We start from the raw sequence: 25,487 nt of genomic DNA, 5'->3' as shown, positions 1-25,487 counted from the left end.
CTGTCTATCCTCTATACAGGGACTGTGGTTGGAATACAGTCTGTCTATCCTCTATACAGGGACTGTGGTTGGAATACAGTCTGTCTATACTCTATACAGGGACTGTGGTTGGAATACAGTCTGTCTATCCTCTATACAGTGACTGTGGTTGGAATACAGTCTGTCTATGCTCTATACAGGGACTGTGGTTGGAATACAGTCTGTCTATCCTCTATACAGGGACTGTGGTTGGAATACAGTCTGTCTATCCTCTATACAGTGACTGTGGTTGGAATACAGTCTGTCTATCCTCTATACAGGGACTGTGGTTGGAATACAGTCTGTCTATCCTCTATACAGGGACTGTGGTTGGAATACAGTCTGTCTATACTCTATACAGGGACTGTGGTTGGAATACAGTCTGTCTATCCTCTATACAGGGACTGTGGTTGGAATACAGTCTGTCTATGCTCTATACAGGGACTGTGGTTGGAATACAGTCTGTCTATCCTCTATACAGTGACTGTGGTTGGAATACAGTCTGTCTATCCTCTATACAGGGACTGTGGTTGGAATACAGTCTGTCTATGCTCTATACAGGGACTGTGGTTGGAATACAGTCTGTCTATCCTCTATACAGTGACTGTGGTTTGAATACAGTCTGTCTATCCTCTATACAGGGACTGTGCTTGGAATACAGTCTGTCTATCCTCTATACAGGGACTGTGGTTTGAATACAGTCTGTCTATCCTCTATACAGGGACTGAGGTATGAATACAGTCTGTCTATCCTCTATACAGTGACTGTGGTTGGAATACAGTCTGTCTATCCTCTATACAGGGACTGTGGTTGGAATACAGTCTGTCTATGCTCTATACAGGGACTGTGGTTGGAATACAGTCTGTCTATCCTCTATACAGTGACTGTGGTTGGAATACAGTCTGTCTATCCTCTATACAGGGACTGTGGTTGGAATACAGTCTGTCTATGCTCTATACAGGGACTGTGGTTGGAATACAGTCTGTCTATCCTCTATACAGTGACTGTGGTTTGAATACAGTCTGTCTATCCTCTATACAGGGACTGTGCTTGGAATACAGTCTGTCTATCCTCTATACAGGGACTGTGGTTGGAATACAGTCTGTCTATCCTCTATACAGTGACTGTGGTTTGAATACACTGTCTATCCTCTATACAGGGACTGTGCTTGGAATACAGTCTGTCTATCCTCTATACAGGGACTGTGGTTGGAATACAGTCTGTCTATCCTCTATACAGTGACTGTGGTTGGAATACAGTCTGTCTATCCTCTATACAGGGACTGTGGTTGGAATACAGTCTGTCTATCCTCTATACAGTGACTGTGGTTGGAATACAGTCTGTCTATCCTCTATACAGGGACTGTGGTTGGAATACAGTCTGTCTATCCTCTATACAGGGACTGTGGTTGGAATACAGTCTGTCTATCCTCTATACAGGGACTGTGGTTGGAATACAGTCTGTCTATGCACTATACAGGGACTGTGGTTGGAATACAGTCTGTCTATCCTCTATACAGGGACTGTGGTTGGAATACAGTCTGTCTATCCTCTATACAGGGACTGTGGTTGGAATACAGTCTGTCTATCCTCTATACAGGGACTGTGGTTGGAATACAGTCTGTCTATCCTCTATACAGGGACTGTGGTTGAAATACAGTTTGTCTATCCTCTATACAGGGACTGTGGTTGAAATACAGTTTGTCTATCCTCTATACAGGGACTGTGGTTGGAATACAGTCTGTCTATCCTCTATACAGTGACTGTGGTTTGAATACAGTCTGTCTATGCTCTATACAGTGACTGTGGTTTGAATACAGTCTGTCTATCCTCTATACAGTGACTGTGGTTTGAATACACTCTGTCTATCCTCTATACAGGGACTGTGCTTGGAATACAGTCTGTCTATCCTCTATACAGGGACTGTGGTTGGAATACAGTCTGTCTATCCTCTATACAGTGACTGTGGTTGGAATACAGTCTGTCTATCCTCTATACAGTGACTGTGGTTGGAATACAGTCTGTCTATCCTCTATACAGTGACTGTGGTTTGAATACAGTCTGTCTATGCTCTATACAGGGACTGTGGTTGGAATACAGTCTGTCTATCCTCTATACAGTGACTGTGGTTTGATACACTCTGTCTATCCTCTATACAGGGACTGTGGTTGGAATACAGTCTGTCTATCCTCTATACAGGGACTGTGCTTGGAATACAGTCTGTCTATCCTCTATACAGTGACTGTGGTTGGAATACAGTCTGTCTATCCTCTATACAGTGACTGTGGTTGGAATACAGTCTGTCTATCCTCTATACAGGGACTGTGGTTGGAATACAGTCTGTCTATCCTCTATACAGGGACTGTGGTTGGAATACAGTCTGTCTATACTCTATACAGGGACTGTGGTTGGAATACAGTCTGTCTATCCTCTATACAGTGACTGTGGTTGGAATACAGTCTGTCTATGCTCTATACAGGGACTGTGGTTGGAATACAGTCTGTCTATATCCTATACAGGGACTGTGGTTGGAATACAGTCTGTCTACCCTCTATACAGTGACTGTGGTTGGAATACAGTCTGTCTATCCTCTATACAGGGACTGTGGTTGGAATACACTCTGTCTATCCTCTATACAGGGACTGTGGTTGGAATACAGTCTGTCTATCCTCTATACAGGGACTGTGGTTGGAATACAGTCTGTCTATCCTCTATACAGGGACTGTGGTTGGAATACAGTCTGTCTATGCACTATACAGGGACTGTGGTTGGAATACAGTCTGTCTATCCTCTATACAGGGACTGTGGTTGGAATACAGTCTGTCTATTCTCTATACAGGGACTGTGGTTGGAATACAGTCTGTCTATCCTCTATACAGGGACTGTGCTTGGAATACAGTCTGTCTATCCTCTATACAGGGACTGTGGTTGGAATACAGTCTGTCTATCCTCTATACAGTGACTGTGGTTGGAATACAGTCTGTCTATCCTCTATACAGTGACTGTGGTTGGAATACAGTCTGTCTATCCTCTATACAGGGACTGTGGTTGGAATACAGTCTGTCTATCCTCTATACAGGGACTGTGGTTGGAATACAGTCTGTCTATATCCTATACAGGGACTGTGGTTGGAATACAGTCTGTCTACCCTCTATACAGTGACTGTGGTTGGAATACAGTCTGTCTATGCTCTATACAGGGACTGTGGTTGGAATACACTCTGTCTATCCTCTATACAGGGACTGTGGTTGGAATACAGTCTGTCTATCCTCTGTACAGTGACTGTGGTTGGAATACAGTCTGTCTATCCTCTATACAGGGACTGTGGTTGGAATACAGTCTGTCTATCCTCTATACAGGGACTGTGGTTGGAATACAGTCTGTCTATACTCTATACAGGGACTGTGGTTGGAATACAGTCTGTCTATCCTCTATACAGGGACTGTGGTTGGAATACAGTCTGTCTATGCTCTATACAGGGACTGTGGTTGGAATACAGTCTGTCTATCCTCTATACAGTAACTGTGGTTGGAATACAGTCTGTCTATCCTCTATACAGGGACTGTGGTTGGAATACAGTCTGTCTATGCTCTATACAGGGACTGTGGTTGGAATACAGTCTGTCTATCCTCTATACAGTGACTGTGGTTTGAATACAGTCTGTCTATGCTCTATACAGGGACTGTGGTTGGAATACAGTCTGTCTATCCTCTATACAGTGACTCTGGTTTGAATACACTCTGTCTATCCTCTATACAGGGACTGTGTTTGGAATACAGTCTGTCTATCCTCTATACAGGGACTGTGGTTGGAATACAGTCTGTCTATCCTCTATACAGTGACTGTGGTTTGAATACAGTCTGTCTATGCTCTATACAGGGACTGTGGTTGGAATACAGTCTGTCTATCCTCTATACAGTGACTGTGGTTTGATACACTCTGTCTATCCTCTATACAGGGACTGTGGTTGGAATACAGTCTGTCTATCCTCTACACAGGGACTGTGCTTGGAATACAGTCTGTCTATCCTCTATACAGTGACTGTGGTTGGAATACAGTCTGTCTATCCTCTATACAGTGACTGTGGTTGGAATACAGTCTGTCTATCCTTTATACAGGGACTGTGGTTGGAATACAGTCTGTCTATCCTCTATACAGGGACTGTGGTTGGAATACAGTCTGTCTATACTCTATACAGGGACTGTGGTTGGAATACAGTCTGTCTATCCTCTATACAGTGACTGTGGTTGGAATACAGTCTGTCTATGCTCTATACAGGGACTGTGGTTGGAATACAGTCTGTCTATCCTCTATACAGGGACTGTGGTTGGAATACAGTCTGTCTATCCTCTATACAGTGACTGTGGTTGGAATACAGTCTGTCTATCCTCTATACAGGGACTGTGGTTGGAATACAGTCTGTCTATCCTCTATACAGGGACTGTGGTTGGAATACAGTCTGTCTATACTCTATACAGGGACTGTGGTTGGAATACAGTCTGTCTATCCTCTATACAGGGACTGTGGTTGGAATACAGTCTGTCTATGCTCTATACAGGGACTGTGGTTGGAATACAGTCTGTCTATCCTCTATACAGTGACTGTGGTTGGAATACAGTCTGTCTATCCTCTATACAGGGACTGTGGTTGGAATACAGTCTGTCTATGCTCTATACAGGGACTGTGGTTGGAATACAGTCTGTCTATCCTCTATACAGTGACTGTGGTTTGAATACAGTCTGTCTATCCTCTATACAGGGACTGTGCTTGGAATACAGTCTGTCTATCCTCTATACAGGGACTGTGGTTTGAATACAGTCTGTCTATCCTCTATACAGGGACTGAGGTATGAATACAGTCTGTCTATCCTCTATACAGTGACTGTGGTTGGAATACAGTCTGTCTATCCTCTATACAGGGACTGTGGTTGGAATACAGTCTGTCTATGCTCTATACAGGGACTGTGGTTGGAATACAGTCTGTCTATCCTCTATACAGGGACTGTGGTTTGAATACAGTCTGTCTATGCTCTATACAGTGACTGTGGTTGGAATACAGTCTGTCTATGCTCTATACAGTGACTGTGGTTTGAATACAGTCTGTCTATGCTCTATACAGTGACTGTGGTTGGAATACAGTCTGTCTATCCTCTATACAGTGACTGTGGTTGGAATACAGTCTGTCTATCCTCTATACAGGGACTGTGGTTGGAATACAGTCTGTCTATGCTCTATACAGGGACTGTGGTTGGAATACAGTCTGTCTATCCTCTATACAGTGACTGTGGTTTGAATATAGTCTGTCTATCCTCTATACAGGGACTGTGGTTGGAATACAGTCTGTCTATCCTCTATACAGTGACTGTGGTTGGAATACAGTCTGTCTATCCTCTATACAGGGACTGTGGTTGGAATACAGTCTGTCTATGCTCTATACAGGGACTGTGGTTGGAATACAGTCTGTCTATCCTCTATACAGTGACTGTGGTTTGAATACAGTCTGTCTATCCTCTATACAGGGACTGTGCTTGGAATACAGTCTGTCTATCCTCTATACAGGGACTGTGGTTTGAATACAGTCTGTCTATCCTCTATACAGGGACTGAGGTATGAATACAGTCTGTCTATCCTCTATACAGTGACTGTGGTTGGAATACAGTCTGTCTATCCTCTATACAGGGACTGTGGTTGGAATACAGTCTGTCTATGCTCTATACAGGGACTGTGGTTGGAATACAGTCTGTCTATCCTCTATACAGGGACTGTGGTTTGAATACAGTCTGTCTATGCTCTATACAGTGACTGTGGTTGGAATACAGTCTGTCTATGCTCTATACAGTGACTGTGGTTTGAATACAGTCTGTCTATGCTCTATACAGTGACTGTGGTTGGAATACAGTCTGTCTATCCTCTATACAGTGACTGTGGTTGGAATACAGTCTGTCTATCCTCTATACAGGGACTGTGGTTGGAATACAGTCTGTCTATGCTCTATACAGGGACTGTGGTTGGAATACAGTCTGTCTATCCTCTATACAGTGACTGTGGTTTGAATACAGTCTGTCTATCCTCTATACAGGGACTGTGCTTGGAATACAGTCTGTCTATCCTCTATACAGGGACTGTGGTTGGAATACAGTCTGTCTATCCTCTATACAGTGACTGTGGTTTGAATACACTGTCTATCCTCTATACAGGGACTGTGCTTGGAATACAGTCTGTCTATCCTCTATACAGGGACTGTGGTTGGAATACAGTCTGTCTATCCTCTATACAGTGACTGTGGTTGGAATACAGTCTGTCTATCCTCTATACAGTGACTGTGGTTGGAATACAGTCTGTCTATCCTCTATACAGGGACTGTGGTTGGAATACAGTCTGTCTATACTCTATACAGGGACTGTGGTTGGAATACAGTCTGTCTATCCTCTATACAGTGACTGTGATTGGAATACAGTCTGTCTATCCTCTATACAGTGACTGTGATTGGAATACAGTCTGTCTATGCTCTATACAGGGACTGTGGTTGGAATACAGTCTGTCTATCCTCTATACAGGGACTGTGGTTGGAATACAGTCTGTCTATGCTCTATACAGGGACTGTGGTTGGAATACAGTCTGTCTATCCTCTATACAGTGACTGTGGTTGGAATACAGTCTGTCTATCCTCTATACAGGGACTGTGGTTGGAATACAGTCTGTCTATGCTCTATACAGGGACTGTGGTTGGAATACAGTCTGTCTATCCTCTATACAGTGACTGTGGTTGGAATACAGTCTGTCTATCCTCTATACAGTGACTGTGGTTGGAATACAGTCTGTCTATCCTCTATACAGGGACTGTGGTTGGAATACAGTCTGTCTATGCTCTATACAGGGACTGTGGTTGGAATACAGTCTGTCTATCCTCTATACAGTGACTGTGGTTGGAATACAGTCTGTCTATCCTCTATACAGGGACTGTGGTTGGAATACAGTCTGTCTATCCTCTATACAGGGACTGTGGTTGGAATACAGTCTGTCTATCCTCTATACAGGGACTGTGGTTGGAATACAGTCTGTCTATGCTCTATACAGTGACTGTGGTTTGAATACAGTCTGTCTATGCTCTATACAGTGACTGTGGTTGGAATACAGTCTGTCTATCCTCTATACAGGGACTGTGGTTGGAATACAGTCTGTCTATCCTCTATACAGTGACTGTGGTTGGAATACAGTCTGTCTATACTCTATACAGGGACTGTGGTTTGAATACAGTCTGTCTATCCTCTATACAGTGACTGTGGTTGGAATACAGTCTGTCTATCCTCTATACAGGGACTGTGGTTGGAATACAGTCTGTCTATGCTCTATACAGTGACTGTGGTTGGAATACAGTCTGTCTATCCTCTATACAGGGACTGTGGTTGGAATACAGTCTGTCTATCCTCTATACAGGGACTGTGGTTGGAATACAGTCTGTCTATCCTCTATACAGGGACTGTGGTTGGAATACAGTCTGTCTATCCTCTATACAGGGACTGTGGTTGGAATACAGTCTGTCTATCCTCTATACAGTGACTGTGGTTGGAATACAGTCTGTCTATCCTCTATACAGGGACTGTGGTTTGAATACAGTCTGTCTATCCTCTATACAGTGACTGTGGTTGGAATACAGTCTGTCTATCCTCTATACAGGGACTGTGGTTTGAATACAGTCGGTCTATGCTCTATACAATGACTGTGGTTGGAATACAGTCTGTCTATGCTCTATACAGTGACTGTGGTTGGAATACAGTCTGTCTATCCTCTATATAGGGACTGTGGTTGGAATACAGTCTGTCTATGCTCTATACAGGGACTGTGGTTGGAATACAGTCTGTCTATTCTCTATACAGTGACTGTGGTTGGAATACAGTCTGTCTATCCTCTATACAGGGACTGTGGTTTGAATACAGTCTGTCTATGCTCTATACAGTGACTGTGGTTGGAATACAGTCTGTCTATCCTCTATACAGGGACTGTGGTTGGAATACAGTCTGTCTATCCTCTATACAGTGACTGTGGTTGGAATACAGTCTGTCTATCCTCTATACAGGGACTGTGGTTGGAATACAGTCTGTCTATCCTCTATACAGTGACTGTGGTTGGAATACAGTCTGTCTATCCTCTATACAGGGACTGTGGTTTGAATACAGTCTGTCTATCCTCTATACAGTGACTGTGGTTGGAATACAGTCTGTCTATCCTCTATACAGGGACTGTGGTTTGAATACAGTCTGTCTATGCTCTATACAGTGACTGTGGTTGGAATACAGTCTGTCTATCCTCTATATAGGGACTGTGGTTGGAATACAGTCTGTCTATCCTCTATACAGGGACTGTGGTTGGAATACAGTCTGTCTATCCTCTATACAGTGAATGTGGTTGGAATACAGTCTGTCTATCCTCTATACAGGGACTGTGGTTTGAATACAGTCTGTCTATGCTCTATACAGTGACTGTGGTTGGAATACAGTCTGTCTATCCTCTATACAGGGACTGTGGTTGGAATACAGTCTGTCTATGCTCTATACAGGGACTGTGGTTGGAATACAGTCTGTCTATCCTCTATACAGTGACTGTGGTTGGAATACAGTCTGTCTATCCTCTATACAGGGACTGTGGTTGGAATACAGTCTGTCTATGCTCTATACAGGGACTGTGGTTGGAATACAGTCTGTCTATCCTCTATACAGTGACTGTGGTTGGAATACACTGTCTATCCTCTATACAGGGACTGTGCTTGGAATACAGTCTGTCTATCCTCTATACAGGGACTGTGGTTGGAATACAGTCTGTCTATCCTCTATACAGTGACTGTGGTTGGAATACAGTCTGTCTATCCTCTATACAGTGACTGTGGTTGGAATACAGTCTGTCTATCCTCTATACAGGGACTGTGGTTGGAATACAGTCTGTCTATACTCTATACAGGGACTGTGGTTGGAATACAGTCTGTCTATACTCTATACAGGGACTGTGGTTGGAATACAGTCTGTCTATCCTCTATACAGTGACTGTGATTGGAATACAGTCTGTCTATGCTCTATACAGGGACTGTGGTTGGAATACAGTCTGTCTATGCTCTATACAGGGACTGTGGTTGGAATACAGTCTGTCTATGCTCTATACAGGGACTGTGGTTGGAATACAGTCTGTCTATCCTCTATACAGGGACTGTGGTTGGAATACAGTCTGTCTATGCTCTATACAGGGACTGTGGTTGGAATACAGTCTGTCTATCCTCTATACAGTGACTGTGGTTGGAATACAGTCTGTCTATCCTCTATACAGGGACTGTGGTTGGAATACAGTCTGTCTATGCTCTATACAGGGACTGTGGTTGGAATACAGTCTGTCTATCCTCTATACAGTGACTGTGGTTGGAATACAGTCTGTCTATCCTCTATACAGGGACTGTGGTTGGAATACAGTCTGTCTATGCTCTATACAGGGACTGTGGTTGGAATACAGTCTGTCTATCCTCTATACAGTGACTGTGGTTGGAATACAGTCTGTCTATCCTCTATACAGTGACTGTGGTTGGAATACAGTCTGTCTATCCTCTATACAGGGACTGTGGTTGGAATACAGTCTGTCTATGCTCTATACAGGGACTGTGGTTGGAATACAGTCTGTCTATCCTCTATACAGTGACTGTGGTTGGAATACAGTCTGTCTATCCTCTATACAGGGACTGTGGTTGGAATACAGTCTGTCTATCCTCTATACAGGGACTGTGGTTGGAATACAGTCTGTCTATCCTCTATACAGGGACTGTGGTTGGAATACAGTCTGTCTATGCTCTATACAGTGACTGTGGTTTGAATACAGTCTGTCTATGCTCTATACAGTGACTGTGGTTGGAATACAGTCTGTCTATCCTCTATACAGGGACTGTGGTTGGAATACAGTCTGTCTATCCTCTATACAGTGACTGTGGTTGGAATACAGTCTGTCTATACTCTATACAGGGACTGTGGTTTGAATACAGTCTGTCTATCCTCTATACAGTGACTGTGGTTGGAATACAGTCTGTCTATCCTCTATACAGGGACTGTGGTTGGAATACAGTCTGTCTATGCTCTATACAGTGACTGTGGTTGGAATACAGTCTGTCTATCCTCTATACAGGGACTGTGGTTGGAATACAGTCTGTCTATCCTCTATACAGGGACTGTGGTTGGAATACAGTCTGTCTATCCTCTATACAGGGACTGTGGTTGGAATACAGTCTGTCTATCCTCTATACAGGGACTGTGGTTGGAATACAGTCTGTCTATCCTCTATACAGTGACTGTGGTTGGAATACAGTCTGTCTATCCTCTATACAGGGACTGTGGTTTGAATACAGTCTGTCTATCCTCTATACAGTGACTGTGGTTGGAATACAGTCTGTCTATCCTCTATACAGGGACTGTGGTTTGAATACAGTCGGTCTATGCTCTATACAATGACTGTGGTTGGAATACAGTCTGTCTATGCTCTATACAGTGACTGTGGTTGGAATACAGTCTGTCTATCCTCTATATAGGGACTGTGGTTGGAATACAGTCTGTCTATGCTCTATACAGGGACTGTGGTTGGAATACAGTCTGTCTATTCTCTATACAGTGACTGTGGTTGGAATACAGTCTGTCTATCCTCTATACAGGGACTGTGGTTTGAATACAGTCTGTCTATGCTCTATACAGTGACTGTGGTTGGAATACAGTCTGTCTATCCTCTATACAGGGACTGTGGTTGGAATACAGTCTGTCTATCCTCTATACAGTGACTGTGGTTGGAATACAGTCTGTCTATCCTCTATACAGGGACTGTGGTTGGAATACAGTCTGTCTATCCTCTATACAGTGACTGTGGTTGGAATACAGTCTGTCTATCCTCTATACAGGGACTGTGGTTTGAATACAGTCTGTCTATCCTCTATACAGTGACTGTGGTTGGAATACAGTCTGTCTATCCTCTATACAGGGACTGTGGTTTGAATACAGTCTGTCTATGCTCTATACAGTGACTGTGGTTGGAATACAGTCTGTCTATCCTCTATATAGGGACTGTGGTTGGAATACAGTCTGTCTATCCTCTATACAGGGACTGTGGTTGGAATACAGTCTGTCTATCCTCTATACAGTGAATGTGGTTGGAATACAGTCTGTCTATCCTCTATACAGGGACTGTGGTTTGAATACAGTCTGTCTATGCTCTATACAGTGACTGTGGTTGGAATACAGTCTGTCTATCCTCTATACAGGGACTGTGGTTGGAATACAGTCTGTCTATGCTCTATACAGGGACTGTGGTTGGAATACAGTCTGTCTATCCTCTATACAGTGACTGTGGTTGGAATACAGTCTGTCTATCCTCTATACAGGGACTGTGGTTGGAATACAGTCTGTCTATGCTCTATACAGGGACTGTGGTTGGAATACAGTCTGTCTATCCTCTATACAGTGACTGTGGTTGGAATACACTGTCTATCCTCTATACAGGGACTGTGCTTGGAATACAGTCTGTCTATCCTCTATACAGGGACTGTGGTTGGAATACAGTCTGTCTATCCTCTATACAGTGACTGTGGTTGGAATACAGTCTGTCTATCCTCTATACAGTGACTGTGGTTGGAATACAGTCTGTCTATCCTCTATACAGGGACTGTGGTTGGAATACAGTCTGTCTATACTCTATACAGGGACTGTGGTTGGAATACAGTCTGTCTATACTCTATACAGGGACTGTGGTTGGAATACAGTCTGTCTATCCTCTATACAGTGACTGTGATTGGAATACAGTCTGTCTATGCTCTATACAGGGACTGTGGTTGGAATACAGTCTGTCTATGCTCTATACAGGGACTGTGGTTGGAATACAGTCTGTCTATGCTCTATACAGGGACTGTGGTTGGAATACAGTCTGTCTATCCTCTATACAGGGACTGTGGTTGGAATACAGTCTGTCTATGCTCTATACAGGGACTGTGGTTGGAATACAGTCTGTCTATCCTCTATACAGTGACTGTGGTTGGAATACAGTCTGTCTATCCTCTATACAGGGACTGTGGTTGGAATACAGTCTGTCTATGCTCTATACAGGGACTGTGGTTGGAATACAGTCTGTCTATCCTCTATACAGTGACTGTGGTTGGAATACAGTCTGTCTATCCTCTATACAGGGACTGTGGTTGGAATACAGTCTGTCTATCCTCTATACAGGGACTGTGGTTGGAATACAGTCTGTCTATCCTCTATACAGTGACTGTGATTGGAATACAGTCTGTCTATGCTCTATACAGGGACTGTGGTTGGAATACAGTCTGTCTATCCTCTATACAGGGACTGTGGTTGGAATACAGTCTGTCTATGCTCTATACAGGGACTGTGGTTGGAATACAGTCTGTCTATCCTCTATACAGTGACTGTGGTTGGAATACAGTCTGTCTATCCTCTATACAGGGACTGTGGTTGGAATACAGTCTGTCTATGCTCTATACAGGGACTGTGGTTGGAATACAGTCTGTCTATCCTCTATACAGTGACTGTGGTTGGAATACAGTCTGTCTATCCTCTATACAGTGACTGTGGTTGGAATACAGTCTGTCTATCCTCTATACAGGGACTGTGGTTGGAATACAGTCTGTCTATGCTCTATACAGGGACTGTGGTTGGAATACAGTCTGTCTATCCTCTATACAGTGACTGTGGTTGGAATACAGTCTGTCTATCCTCTATACAGGGACTGTGGTTGGAATACAGTCTGTCTATCCTCTATACAGGGACTGTGGTTGGAATACAGTCTGTCTATCCTCTATACAGGGACTGTGGTTGGAATACAGTCTGTCTATGCTCTATACAGTGACTGTGGTTTGAATACAGTCTGTCTATGCTCTATACAGTGACTGTGGTTGGAATACAGTCTGTCTATCCTCTATACAGGGACTGTGGTTGGAATACAGTCTGTCTATCCTCTATACAGTGACTGTGGTTGGAATACAGTCTGTCTATACTCTATACAGGGACTGTGGTTTGAATACAGTCTGTCTATCCTCTATACAGTGACTGTGGTTGGAATACAGTCTGTCTATCCTCTATACAGGGACTGTGGTTGGAATACAGTCTGTCTATGCTCTATACAGTGACTGTGGTTGGAATACAGTCTGTCTATCCTCTATACAGGGACTGTGGTTGGAATACAGTCTGTCTATCCTCTATACAGGGACTGTGGTTGGAATACAGTCTGTCTATCCTCTATACAGGGACTGTGGTTGGAATACAGTCTGTCTATCCTCTATACAGGGACTGTGGTTGGAATACAGTCTGTCTATCCTCTATACAGTGACTGTGGTTGGAATACAGTCTGTCTATCCTCTATACAGGGACTGTGGTTTGAATACAGTCTGTCTATCCTCTATACAGTGACTGTGGTTGGAATACAGTCTGTCTATCCTCTATACAGGGACTGTGGTTTGAATACAGTCGGTCTATGCTCTATACAATGACTGTGGTTGGAATACAGTCTGTCTATGCTCTATACAGTGACTGTGGTTGGAATACAGTCTGTCTATCCTCTATATAGGGACTGTGGTTGGAATACAGTCTGTCTATGCTCTATACAGGGACTGTGGTTGGAATACAGTCTGTCTATTCTCTATACAGTGACTGTGGTTGGAATACAGTCTGTCTATCCTCTATACAGGGACTGTGGTTTGAATACAGTCTGTCTATGCTCTATACAGTGACTGTGGTTGGAATACAGTCTGTCTATCCTCTATACAGGGACTGTGGTTGGAATACAGTCTGTCTATCCTCTATACAGTGACTGTGGTTGGAATACAGTCTGTCTATCCTCTATACAGGGACTGTGGTTGGAATACAGTCTGTCTATCCTCTATACAGTGACTGTGGTTGGAATACAGTCTGTCTATCCTCTATACAGGGACTGTGGTTTGAATACAGTCTGTCTATCCTCTATACAGTGACTGTGGTTGGAATACAGTCTGTCTATCCTCTATACAGGGACTGTGGTTTGAATACAGTCTGTCTATGCTCTATACAGTGACTGTGGTTGGAATACAGTCTGTCTATCCTCTATATAGGGACTGTGGTTGGAATACAGTCTGTCTATCCTCTATACAGGGACTGTGGTTGGAATACAGTCTGTCTATCCTCTATACAGTGAATGTGGTTGGAATACAGTCTGTCTATCCTCTATACAGGGACTGTGGTTTGAATACAGTCTGTCTATGCTCTATACAGTGACTGTGGTTGGAATACAGTCTGTCTATCCTCTATACAGGGACTGTGGTTGGAATACAGTCTGTCTATGCTCTATACAGGGACTGTGGTTGGAATACAGTCTGTCTATCCTCTATACAGTGACTGTGGTTGGAATACAGTCTGTCTATCCTCTATACAGGGACTGTGGTTGGAATACAGTCTGTCTATGCTCTATACAGGGACTGTGGTTGGAATACAGTCTGTCTATCCTCTATACAGTGACTGTGGTTGGAATACACTGTCTATCCTCTATACAGGGACTGTGCTTGGAATACAGTCTGTCTATCCTCTATACAGGGACTGTGGTTGGAATACAGTCTGTCTATCCTCTATACAGTGACTGTGGTTGGAATACAGTCTGTCTATCCTCTATACAGTGACTGTGGTTGGAATACAGTCTGTCTATCCTCTATACAGGGACTGTGGTTGGAATACAGTCTGTCTATACTCTATACAGGGACTGTGGTTGGAATACAGTCTGTCTATACTCTATACAGGGACTGTGGTTGGAATACAGTCTGTCTATCCTCTATACAGTGACTGTGATTGGAATACAGTCTGTCTATGCTCTATACAGGGACTGTGGTTGGAATACAGTCTGTCTATGCTCTATACAGGGACTGTGGTTGGAATACAGTCTGTCTATGCTCTATACAGGGACTGTGGTTGGAATACAGTCTGTCTATCCTCTATACAGGGACTGTGGTTGGAATACAGTCTGTCTATGCTCTATACAGGGACTGTGGTTGGAATACAGTCTGTCTATCCTCTATACAGTGACTGTGGTTGGAATACAGTCTGTCTATCCTCTATACAGGGACTGTGGTTGGAATACAGTCTGTCTATGCTCTATACAGGGACTGTGGTTGGAATACAGTCTGTCTATCCTCTATACAGTGACTGTGGTTGGAATACAGTCTGTCTATCCTCTATACAGGGACTGTGGTTGGAATACAGTCTGTCTATGCTCTATACAGGGACTGTGGTTGGAATACAGTCTGTCTATCCTCTATACAGTGACTGTGGTTGGAATACAGTCTGTCTATCCTCTATACAGTGACTGTGGTTGGAATACAGTCTGTCTATCCTCTATACAGGGACTGTGGTTGGAATACAGTCTGTCTATGCTCTATACAGGGACTGTGGTTGGAATACAGTCTGTCTATCCTCTATACAGTGACTGTGGTTGGAATACAGTCTGTCTATCCTCTATACAGGGACTGTGGTTGGAATACAGTCTGTCTATCCTCTATACAGGGACTGTGGTTGGAATACAGTCTGTCTATCCTCTATACAGGGACTGTGGTTGGAATACAGTCTGTCTATGCTCTATACAGTGACTGTGGTTTGAATACAGTCTGTCTATGCTCTATACAGTGACTGTGGTTGGAATACAGTCTGTCTATCCTCTATACAGGGACTGTGGTTGGAATACAGTCTGTCTATCCTCTATACAGTGACTGTGGTTGGAATACAGTCTGTCTATACTCTATACAGGGACTGTGGTTTGAATACAGTCTGTCTATCCTCTATACAGTGACTGTGGTTGGAATACAGTCTGTCTATCCTCTATACAGGGACTGTGGTTGGAATACAGTCTGTCTATGCTCTATACAGTGACTGTGGTTGGAATACAGTCTGTCTATCCTCTATACAGGGACTGTGGTTGGAATACAGTCTGTCTATCCTCTATACAGGGACTGTGGTTGGAATACAGTCTGTCTATCCTCTATACAGGGACTGTGGTTGGAATACAGTCTGTCTATCCTCTATACAGGGACTGTGGTTGGAATACAGTCTGTCTATCCTCTATACAGTGACTGTGGTTGGAATACAGTCTGTCTATCCTCTATACAGGGACTGTGGTTTGAATACAGTCTGTCTATCCTCTATACAGTGACTGTGGTTGGAATACAGTCTGTCTATCCTCTATACAGGGACTGTGGTTTGAATACAGTCGGTCTATGCTCTATACAATGACTGTGGTTGGAATACAGTCTGTCTATGCTCTATACAGTGACTGTGGTTGGAATACAGTCTGTCTATCCTCTATATAGGGACTGTGGTTGGAATACAGTCTGTCTATGCTCTATACAGGGACTGTGGTTGGAATACAGTCTGTCTATTCTCTATACAGTGACTGTGGTTGGAATACAGTCTGTCTATCCTCTATACAGGGACTGTGGTTTGAATACAGTCTGTCTATGCTCTATACAGTGACTGTGGTTGGAATACAGTCTGTCTATCCTCTATACAGGGACTGTGGTTGGAATACAGTCTGTCTATCCTCTATACAGTGACTGTGGTTGGAATACAGTCTGTCTATCCTCTATACAGGGACTGTGGTTGGAATACAGTCTGTCTATCCTCTATACAGTGACTGTGGTTGGAATACAGTCTGTCTATCCTCTATACAGGGACTGTGGTTTGAATACAGTCTGTCTATCCTCTATACAGTGACTGTGGTTGGAATACAGTCTGTCTATCCTCTATACAGGGACTGTGGTTTGAATACAGTCTGTCTATGCTCTATACAGTGACTGTGGTTGGAATACAGTCTGTCTATCCTCTATATAGGGACTGTGGTTGGAATACAGTCTGTCTATCCTCTATACAGGGACTGTGGTTGGAATACAGTCTGTCTATCCTCTATACAGTGAATGTGGTTGGAATACAGTCTGTCTATCCTCTATACAGGGACTGTGGTTTGAATACAGTCTGTCTATGCTCTATACAGTGACTGTGGTTGGAATACAGTCTGTCTATCCTCTATACAGGGACTGTGGTTGGAATACAGTCTGTCTATGCTCTATACAGGGACTGTGGTTGGAATACAGTCTGTCTATCCTCTATACAGTGACTGTGGTTGGAATACAGTCTGTCTATCCTCTATACAGGGACTGTGGTTGGAATACAGTCTGTCTATGCTCTATACAGGGACTGTGGTTGGAATACAGTCTGTCTATCCTCTATACAGTGACTGTGGTTGGAATACACTGTCTATCCTCTATACAGGGACTGTGCTTGGAATACAGTCTGTCTATCCTCTATACAGGGACTGTGGTTGGAATACAGTCTGTCTATCCTCTATACAGTGACTGTGGTTGGAATACAGTCTGTCTATCCTCTATACAGTGACTGTGGTTGGAATACAGTCTGTCTATCCTCTATACAGGGACTGTGGTTGGAATACAGTCTGTCTATACTCTATACAGGGACTGTGGTTGGAATACAGTCTGTCTATACTCTATACAGGGACTGTGGTTGGAATACAGTCTGTCTATCCTCTATACAGTGACTGTGATTGGAATACAGTCTGTCTATGCTCTATACAGGGACTGTGGTTGGAATACAGTCTGTCTATGCTCTATACAGGGACTGTGGTTGGAATACAGTCTGTCTATGCTCTATACAGGGACTGTGGTTGGAATACAGTCTGTCTATCCTCTATACAGGGACTGTGGTTGGAATACAGTCTGTCTATGCTCTATACAGGGACTGTGGTTGGAATACAGTCTGTCTATCCTCTATACAGTGACTGTGGTTGGAATACAGTCTGTCTATCCTCTATACAGGGACTGTGGTTGGAATACAGTCTGTCTATGCTCTATACAGGGACTGTGGTTGGAATACAGTCTGTCTATCCTCTATACAGTGACTGTGGTTGGAATACAGTCTGTCTATCCTCTATACAGGGACTGTGGTTGGAATACAGTCTGTCTATCCTCTATACAGGGACTGTGGTTGGAATACAGTCTGTCTATCCTCTATACAGGGACTGTGGTTGGAATACAGTCTGTCTATGCTCTATACAGTGACTGTGGTTTGAATACAGTCTGTCTATGCTCTATACAGTGACTGTGGTTGGAATACAGTCTGTCTATCCTCTATACAGGGACTGTGGTTGGAATACAGTCTGTCTATCCTCTATACAGTGACTGTGGTTGGAATACAGTCTGTCTATACTCTATACAGGGACTGTGGTTTGAATACAGTCTGTCTATCCTCTATACAGTGACTGTGGTTGGAATACAGTCTGTCTATCCTCTATACAGGGACTGTGGTTGGAATACAGTCTGTCTATGCTCTATACAGTGACTGTGGTTGGAATACAGTCTGTCTATCCTCTATACAGGGACTGTGGTTGGAATACAGTCTGTCTATCCTCTATACAGGGACTGTGGTTGGAATACAGTCTGTCTATCCTCTATACAGTGACTGTGGTTGGAATACAGTCTGTCTATCCTCTATACAGGGACTGTGGTTTGAATACAGTCTGTCTATCCTCTATACAGTGACTGTGGTTGGAATACAGTCTGTCTATCCTCTATACAGGGACTGTGGTTTGAATACAGTCGGTCTATGCTCTATACAATGACTGTGGTTGGAATACAGTCTGTCTATGCTCTATACAGTGACTGTGGTTGGAATACAGTCTGTCTATCCTCTATATAGGGACTGTGGTTGGAATACAGTCTGTCTATGCTCTATACAGGGACTGTGGTTGGAATACAGTCTGTCTATCCTCTATACAGTGACTGTGGTTGGAATACAGTCTGTCTATCCTCTATACAGGGACTGTGGTTTGAATACAGTCTGTCTATGCTCTATACAGTGACTGTGGTTGGAATACAGTCTGTCTATCCTCTATACAGGGACTGTGGTTGGAATACAGTCTGTCTATCCTCTATACAGGGACTGTGGTTGGAATACAGTCTGTCTATCCTCTATACAGTGACTGTGGTTGGAATACAGTCTGTCTATCCTCTATACAGGGACTGTGGTTTGAATACAGTCTGTCTATCCTCTATACAGTGACTGTGGTTGGAATACAGTCTGTCTATCCTCTATACAGGGACTGTGGTTTGAATACAGTCTGTCTATCCTCTATATAGGGACTGTGGTTGGAATACAGTCTGTCTATCCTCTATACAGGGACTGTGGTTGGAATACAGTCTGTCTATCCTCTATACAGTGACTGTGGTTGGAATACAGTCTGTCTATCCTCTATACAGGGACTGTGGTTTGAATACAGTCTGTCTATGCTCTATACAGTGACTGTGGTTGGAATACAGTCTGTCTATCCTCTATACAAGGACTGTGGTTGGAATACAGTCTGTCTATGCTCTATACAGGGACTGTGGTTGGAATACAGTCTGTCTATCCTCTATACAGTGACTGTGGTTGGAATACAGTCTGTCTATCCTCTATACAGGGACTGTGGTTGGAATACAGTCTGTCTATCCTCTATACAGGGACTGTGGTTGGAATACAGTCTGTCTATCCTCTATACAGTGACTGTGGTTGGAATACAGTCTGTCTATCCTCTATACAGGGACTGTGGTTGGAATACAGTCTGTCTATGCACTATACAGAGACTGTGGTTGGAATACAGTCTGTCTATCCTCTATACAGGGACTGTGGTTGGAATACAGTCTGTCTATCCTCTATATAGGGACTGTGGTTGGAATACAGTCTGTCTATGCTCTATACAGGGACTGTGGTTGGAATACAGTCTGTCTATCCTCTATACAGTGACTGTGGTTGGAAAACAGACTGTCTATCCTCTATACAGGGACTGTGGTTGGAATACAGTCTGTCTATGCACTATACAGGGACTGTGGTTGGAATACAGTCTGTCTATCCTCTATACAGTGACTGTGGTTGGAATACAGTCTGTCTATCCTCTATACAGGGACTGTGGTTGGAATACAGTCTGTCTATCCTCTATACAGTGACTGTGGTTGGAAAACAGTCTGTCTATCCTCTATACAGGGACTGTGGTTGGAATACAGTCTGTCTATGCACTATACAGGGACTGTGGTTGGAATACAGTCTGTCTATACTCTATACAGTGACTGTGGTTGTAATACAGTCTGTCTATCCTCTATACAGGGACTGTGGTTTGAATACAGTCTGTCTATCCTCTATACAGTGACTGTGGTTGGAATACAGTCTGTCTATCCTCTATACAGGGACTGTGGTTGGAATACAGTCTGTCTATCCTCTATACAGTGACTGTAGTTGAAACTATCATAAAGGGCGCACTGCACACTCATACAAGTAGAAACAAACACTATCCTCAGGGCGGAGCTATGTCACAAGACGTTCCACACTGCTAAGACGCGCACCACTATACATGCATTTCTATGGGCTCTGTGCGCGCTGCTGTGGAAAGCCGGTTGAGCTGGTGAAAATTCAAGAAAACAATACAAACTCATCTTTGAAGTAATCCTGAACGACCAAATTTATATATGTTACACACGTAGGGCTAATCTTGTTACACTGTTCAGGGGAGTCTCAATAATCATCCCGAAGTTTTGTTTTCTGCGAGTTTTTGGCTTTTGTTTTCACGGTGATGGTTACCAGGCGGTGAAAATGCCCGGATGTCCGCCCCCGAGGATAGCTCCAAATAGCTAGTAACTACCACTAGAGGGCACTGTTTACTACCACTAGAGGGCACAGCATCACCAACACATACACAACAAGTAGAGAGAAGAAATTATTGTAATACCTGAACCAGGAAGTAGAGAATGAGAAGTGGTGGTACAATAACTAAGAATATCACCGTTGAGATGCAGATAACCAATAGAACAGACAAAACTTCAGCAATGTTCATTATCAGGTACAGCAATGTCATTGGTAGACGTACATCTAATGTATCAATGTCACTGGAGAAACGATTGAGAACTCTTCCAAGCGGCACCGATTCAAAAAACTGCATAGGACAGTGAAGAATATTCTGAAGCAATCCAGAGTGGAGATGTTTCCCTGCTTGGGTCACTGAGTAGTAAAAAAGCACAAGGTGGCTGTACGCTAAGATTGCTACAGGAACAAAAACAAAGTATAAATGAATTATTAAAAACAAATAACAAGCAACCTACTAGTCAAAATAGCTCAGCTGTTTCAACAGATAAGAGTTTTGCAAGAACAAGGCTCAGACTACTCTGAGAATAACGGCATGTGTGGTTACATAAACACCATAGTGGGGAAACAAATATCCTTGGCTTTGTTTTAAGTGGCCCTAGGACACTTTAAACAACACAGGGTCCTAATTTAGGACACCGGAAAACTGCCTGCCGTTTTAATTCAAGTTTTAATTAAATAGAGGTTAAATATCCCGTGACTTAACATAGAAATGTTTGCAAAGCTTAGGTTTAGTAAAGGGGGTAGGTATAGTACCTAATGAAAGACATACCTTGACAAATTCCAAGAGCACCATAAACACCAAGATAAAGATCACGTTTACTGGGATCTTGAGTTCCATTTATTGTGGGCTCCTGACTCCATCTTGCCAGCCAAAAATTTGTCCCGATAGCAAACGCAGTGTTACCGCTGTACAGGAAACATACAAGTATTGTGAGTAAAATTCCCATGGATTTTATGTATGCCCAAAACACGTTGAATTTCACCTGAAATTGAAAAGACCATTGTTAATACATCACCTACTGAAGGCAACAGTAAAAAGAAAGAATATGTGAACTTTGCACAAAAAACCAAATAGAAGACGAACAATATTTCATCATGACTTGTCCATTTTACAATGACCAAAGAAAATTAATATTTTAGAAATATAAGAAACAAATTATTAACTTTGATAATTTTACAATTGATGAAAATTTGCACTGACAATGAGTTATAATTTAACCTCATTACATATCACACTTGGACAATTCATTAAAACTGCCTTCGACTTAAGACAGAAACACCTCCAAGATTTTTAAACCTTAATGTATTAACGCATTATTATTGTTATTACTTTTTAACAATGGTTTCTTCTACCTTTATTATTGCTATTGATGGGATATATTACTATTCATGTCTTTTTTTTATTTCTTTTATTTCGATTATTATTATTTTTTTAATCACTACTTTAGTCTTAGTGTTTTGTATTATTAGTCTAGTTTTGTTTAGTGTAAATGTAACCATTTTAATTCCCCCTGGGGAATTTTATGTGTTTAATAAAAGTATAAAGTATTTAGAGGTGTTTTTTATATATGGTAAAATAAGTCAGATTTAATGAACCAGCATACAATAAATGTAACTTTTATTTCATATATACCCTTTTATTAAAGATTTATTTCTAATACAGCAAATACTGTGAAGCAATACTAGTATATTACACACTGGACTGTAGACAAGTAGACAGCAGGCAGACAGATAGATGGATGGCCAGACAAATGGATAGACAGCAGACAGACAGACAGACAGATAATTGGGGCACCAAATATATCTCATTGGAATCCTGATCAAATATACAGGATACAATGAAATACAATACATACATGACCAGTTTCTGACTTTTCTTTCTGTACCAGTTTTGTTTCTTCAGCTTTTTCCATATTCATTTTTTTCTCTTTTTCTTCTTTCAAAGAAGATTGCAGGTGTATTTTCGATGACTTTCTCTCTAGCATTGACAATGAATCACTATGTCTGTACAAAAAAAAAATAACTTTTACAAAAATAGCTGTTACATATTTACAGGAAGAGATGTACAGTATTGTTATTGATTCAATTGCTGCATATTCAGCTTTTTAAATATTTTATGAGCATTTTCTGACTGAAACTCTAAGAACAAAATACATGTTCTCAGATGTGACAAAAGACAATACTATATTGTGAAAACATCCAAGTGTAGATGCTATAAATAGATTAGAAATACTGTCAGTATATATTATATTTTCACTCTATTATGGAACACCATCGTCACTCTTGTAAAATTTGTATACTTTAACATCTAACAAAAACATACTTTTGGGTCACATGTGCCACCTATTAGAACAATGAGCATTGTTAATTTCAAACTCCTTGATAAAACTGTTCAAAATAGAGTATTTGACTGTATACTTACAAGGAAGATGGATGACCATCTTTATCACCCATGGAAACTGTTGTTAGAGATCGCATCTCTGAAAGATTATGGATCTCTTCACTAAGTGACAATACTGCATAGTGAGAGATGGACAGTATATTAACAGTAAAGTCACTAGGATACTATGTCATATTTATAAGGCTACAAAATTGACCAGTTTACCCTGTGAATGAAATTTCAGTATTCTGATTTCCATTTTAACAATAAACTTGTTTGGTTTATGCTTAAAACCCAAAATGCAATTTATTGCAATTTATTTCTTAACTCATAACAACCTACTGGAGGAGGTTAAAGGTTACAAAAGAAAATTACGAATAAAAATTAATCAAATTACAAGTCATTGAAAATGACACAGTCCCGTTAAATTTTTGAAAGTTCTCTTTGTGCTCATCATATTAAGGCAGAGGGGTTGTCGCGAGCGTGTCTTTGAAACTTGAGTTCCAAGTGGTGTATACAACAGATTGTTTATTTACATCAAAACACGTGTTCTGTGTAGTAGTGATATGGCCAAAAATAAGAACAGCGGTTATTTGGCCATCTTTGATCTGATTATGAAACACACCAGTGTTCTCCACAAGGGGTTTTAGGCGGGCGGCCCGCCCACCAAGTTTTACGGCCGCCTAGGAACTCTCAACACCCGCCCACCAATGTAGATCCAGCTGAAATTATTTGTAAAAAGCTTGCATTGTTCTTCCCAAGCCTAAACAAAAGAGTAGTTGCCCAACCCTTTATTTTGCTATTGTTTCAAACGTCCAGACATAAACAATGACCACTGGAAGTCTGCAAGCAGTTATCAAGTGTATTCATGGCAATGTGTCAATCGCCTGAATTCATTGTCGCCCGACATTGTTGCCACTTATTGCTCACGATGCGCAACTACAGTGGTTTAAATTTACAGCTGTTAATAATCGTCTTCCGATCACGAAAGAAAGAAGTAAACACGAACGAAATGTATATGCATAGAAAATAAATATATTAGCAGATTGCATGTAAACTCGAACAAAAATTAAAATTCTAGCCGTATTTACAACGTTCGCTCGATTTTCATCGTGAAAACAGCATGGAGAAGGCAAACTGGTGACCTTTTGGCCTACCCCTTTCAACGACCGTCTGCTACCCACCGTTGTTGGCGCTGTAACGATTTAGTATCTAAGTTGCATAGGGGAACAGCGCATTCTGGGTGTTCGTGTACTGAATTCGGAAAGCGGTAATAAACATCAAACATGGCTGCCGGATTAGTTTACCGCGAGTATTTGTAATTGAATAATATTTTAGTTATCTTCAATTTATCCATTTTTTATGTCTAATCTTTCGAGAACATAGCAGATTCTTTTATTTTGCCGATTGCTAGCATTTTTTCTTGAATTCCAAAACAACGTATGAAAACGCAAGTATCGTGACCGTACCACAGGCGCCTGTGGACCGTACATGCGTAAATGAATCTTACCGTCCGTCGGCACGGGTGAGTACTGATTCTTACTGACGGACCGGAACAGGAAGTCAGTGGAAAACAAAGGATTTTTTTCGTTAGCGTGCCACAAATAAAAATGTTATGGGTTTTGTTTTGACAAATCGTTCGTTTTGGCTTCGGGGACAAATCACCTCGTATATTTTCTACATTATAACTCAATTATGTTTTGTACTTGCTCTTGAACAAGAACAATTTGCGAACGTATAAATCGTCGATTTCAAACTTTCTGCATTTCGTAAATATTGATAGTGACCAATCCGTTTGTATTTCAAAAAATTGTAACATGTTTCAATTAAATTAAAAAGAAAATAGTAAATAACTTAGTGACATAAATGCTAGAATGTTGTATGTAAATGACATGCAAATTAATATGCAAATTTATGCTAATTAGGCCGCCCACCAGCTATTTTGGATTGTGGAGAACACTGCACACTGATATGTATACAAATGAAAATGGTACATAAATTGTGGAAATATAGTAGTAAGGCCAAAAAGTCAAATGACTGTCAATCGGCCATCCTTGACCAGATTTTGAAACAAATTGTCATGGACATGTATCCTAACATGTATAAAGTACATGTATGTGCCAAATTTAAATGAAAACTGACAGAGCACGTCCAAGATACCGCATAAAAAAAAAACAATAAGATGCCTGCCAGTCGACCGTCTTTGATCCAATTGCGAAATAAATCGTCAGGGACATGTATTCTAACATGTATGATCTATGTACCAAGTTTGAATGAAAACTGACAAAGCATGTCCGAAGTATAACATTTTCAAAAAACAAGATGGCTGCCAGTCGGCCATTTTGAATCGATCGCTAAACCACTGCAT

At 41.9% G+C, this 25,487-nt stretch overlaps 1 protein-coding gene across 1 annotated transcript in view; it reads right to left on the bottom strand.

Annotated features, from left to right (window-relative positions):
• Positions 1–25,487, bottom strand: part of LOC100370773 (multidrug resistance-associated protein 1-like) — a 114,539-nt gene that overhangs the window by 33,177 nt on the left and 55,875 nt on the right. The window contains exons 19-22 of the mRNA XM_085502683.1: positions 23,162–23,255; positions 22,596–22,743; positions 21,493–21,722; positions 20,825–21,119 (exon numbers count right to left, since the gene is read on the bottom strand). Coding sequence (XP_085358809.1) covers positions 20,825–21,119; positions 21,493–21,722; positions 22,596–22,743; positions 23,162–23,255 — 767 coding nt within the window. The remainder of the gene's footprint in view (positions 1–20,824; positions 21,120–21,492; positions 21,723–22,595; positions 22,744–23,161; positions 23,256–25,487) is intronic.

Source organism: Saccoglossus kowalevskii, chromosome 8 (genome assembly GCF_978046115.1).
Source record: "Saccoglossus kowalevskii chromosome 8, keSacKowa6.1, whole genome shotgun sequence".
Lineage (NCBI taxonomy): Eukaryota > Metazoa > Hemichordata > Enteropneusta > Harrimaniidae > Saccoglossus > Saccoglossus kowalevskii.
Note: the sequence above shows the minus strand (reverse complement) of the source record. Positions and strands in the feature narration are given on the sequence as shown.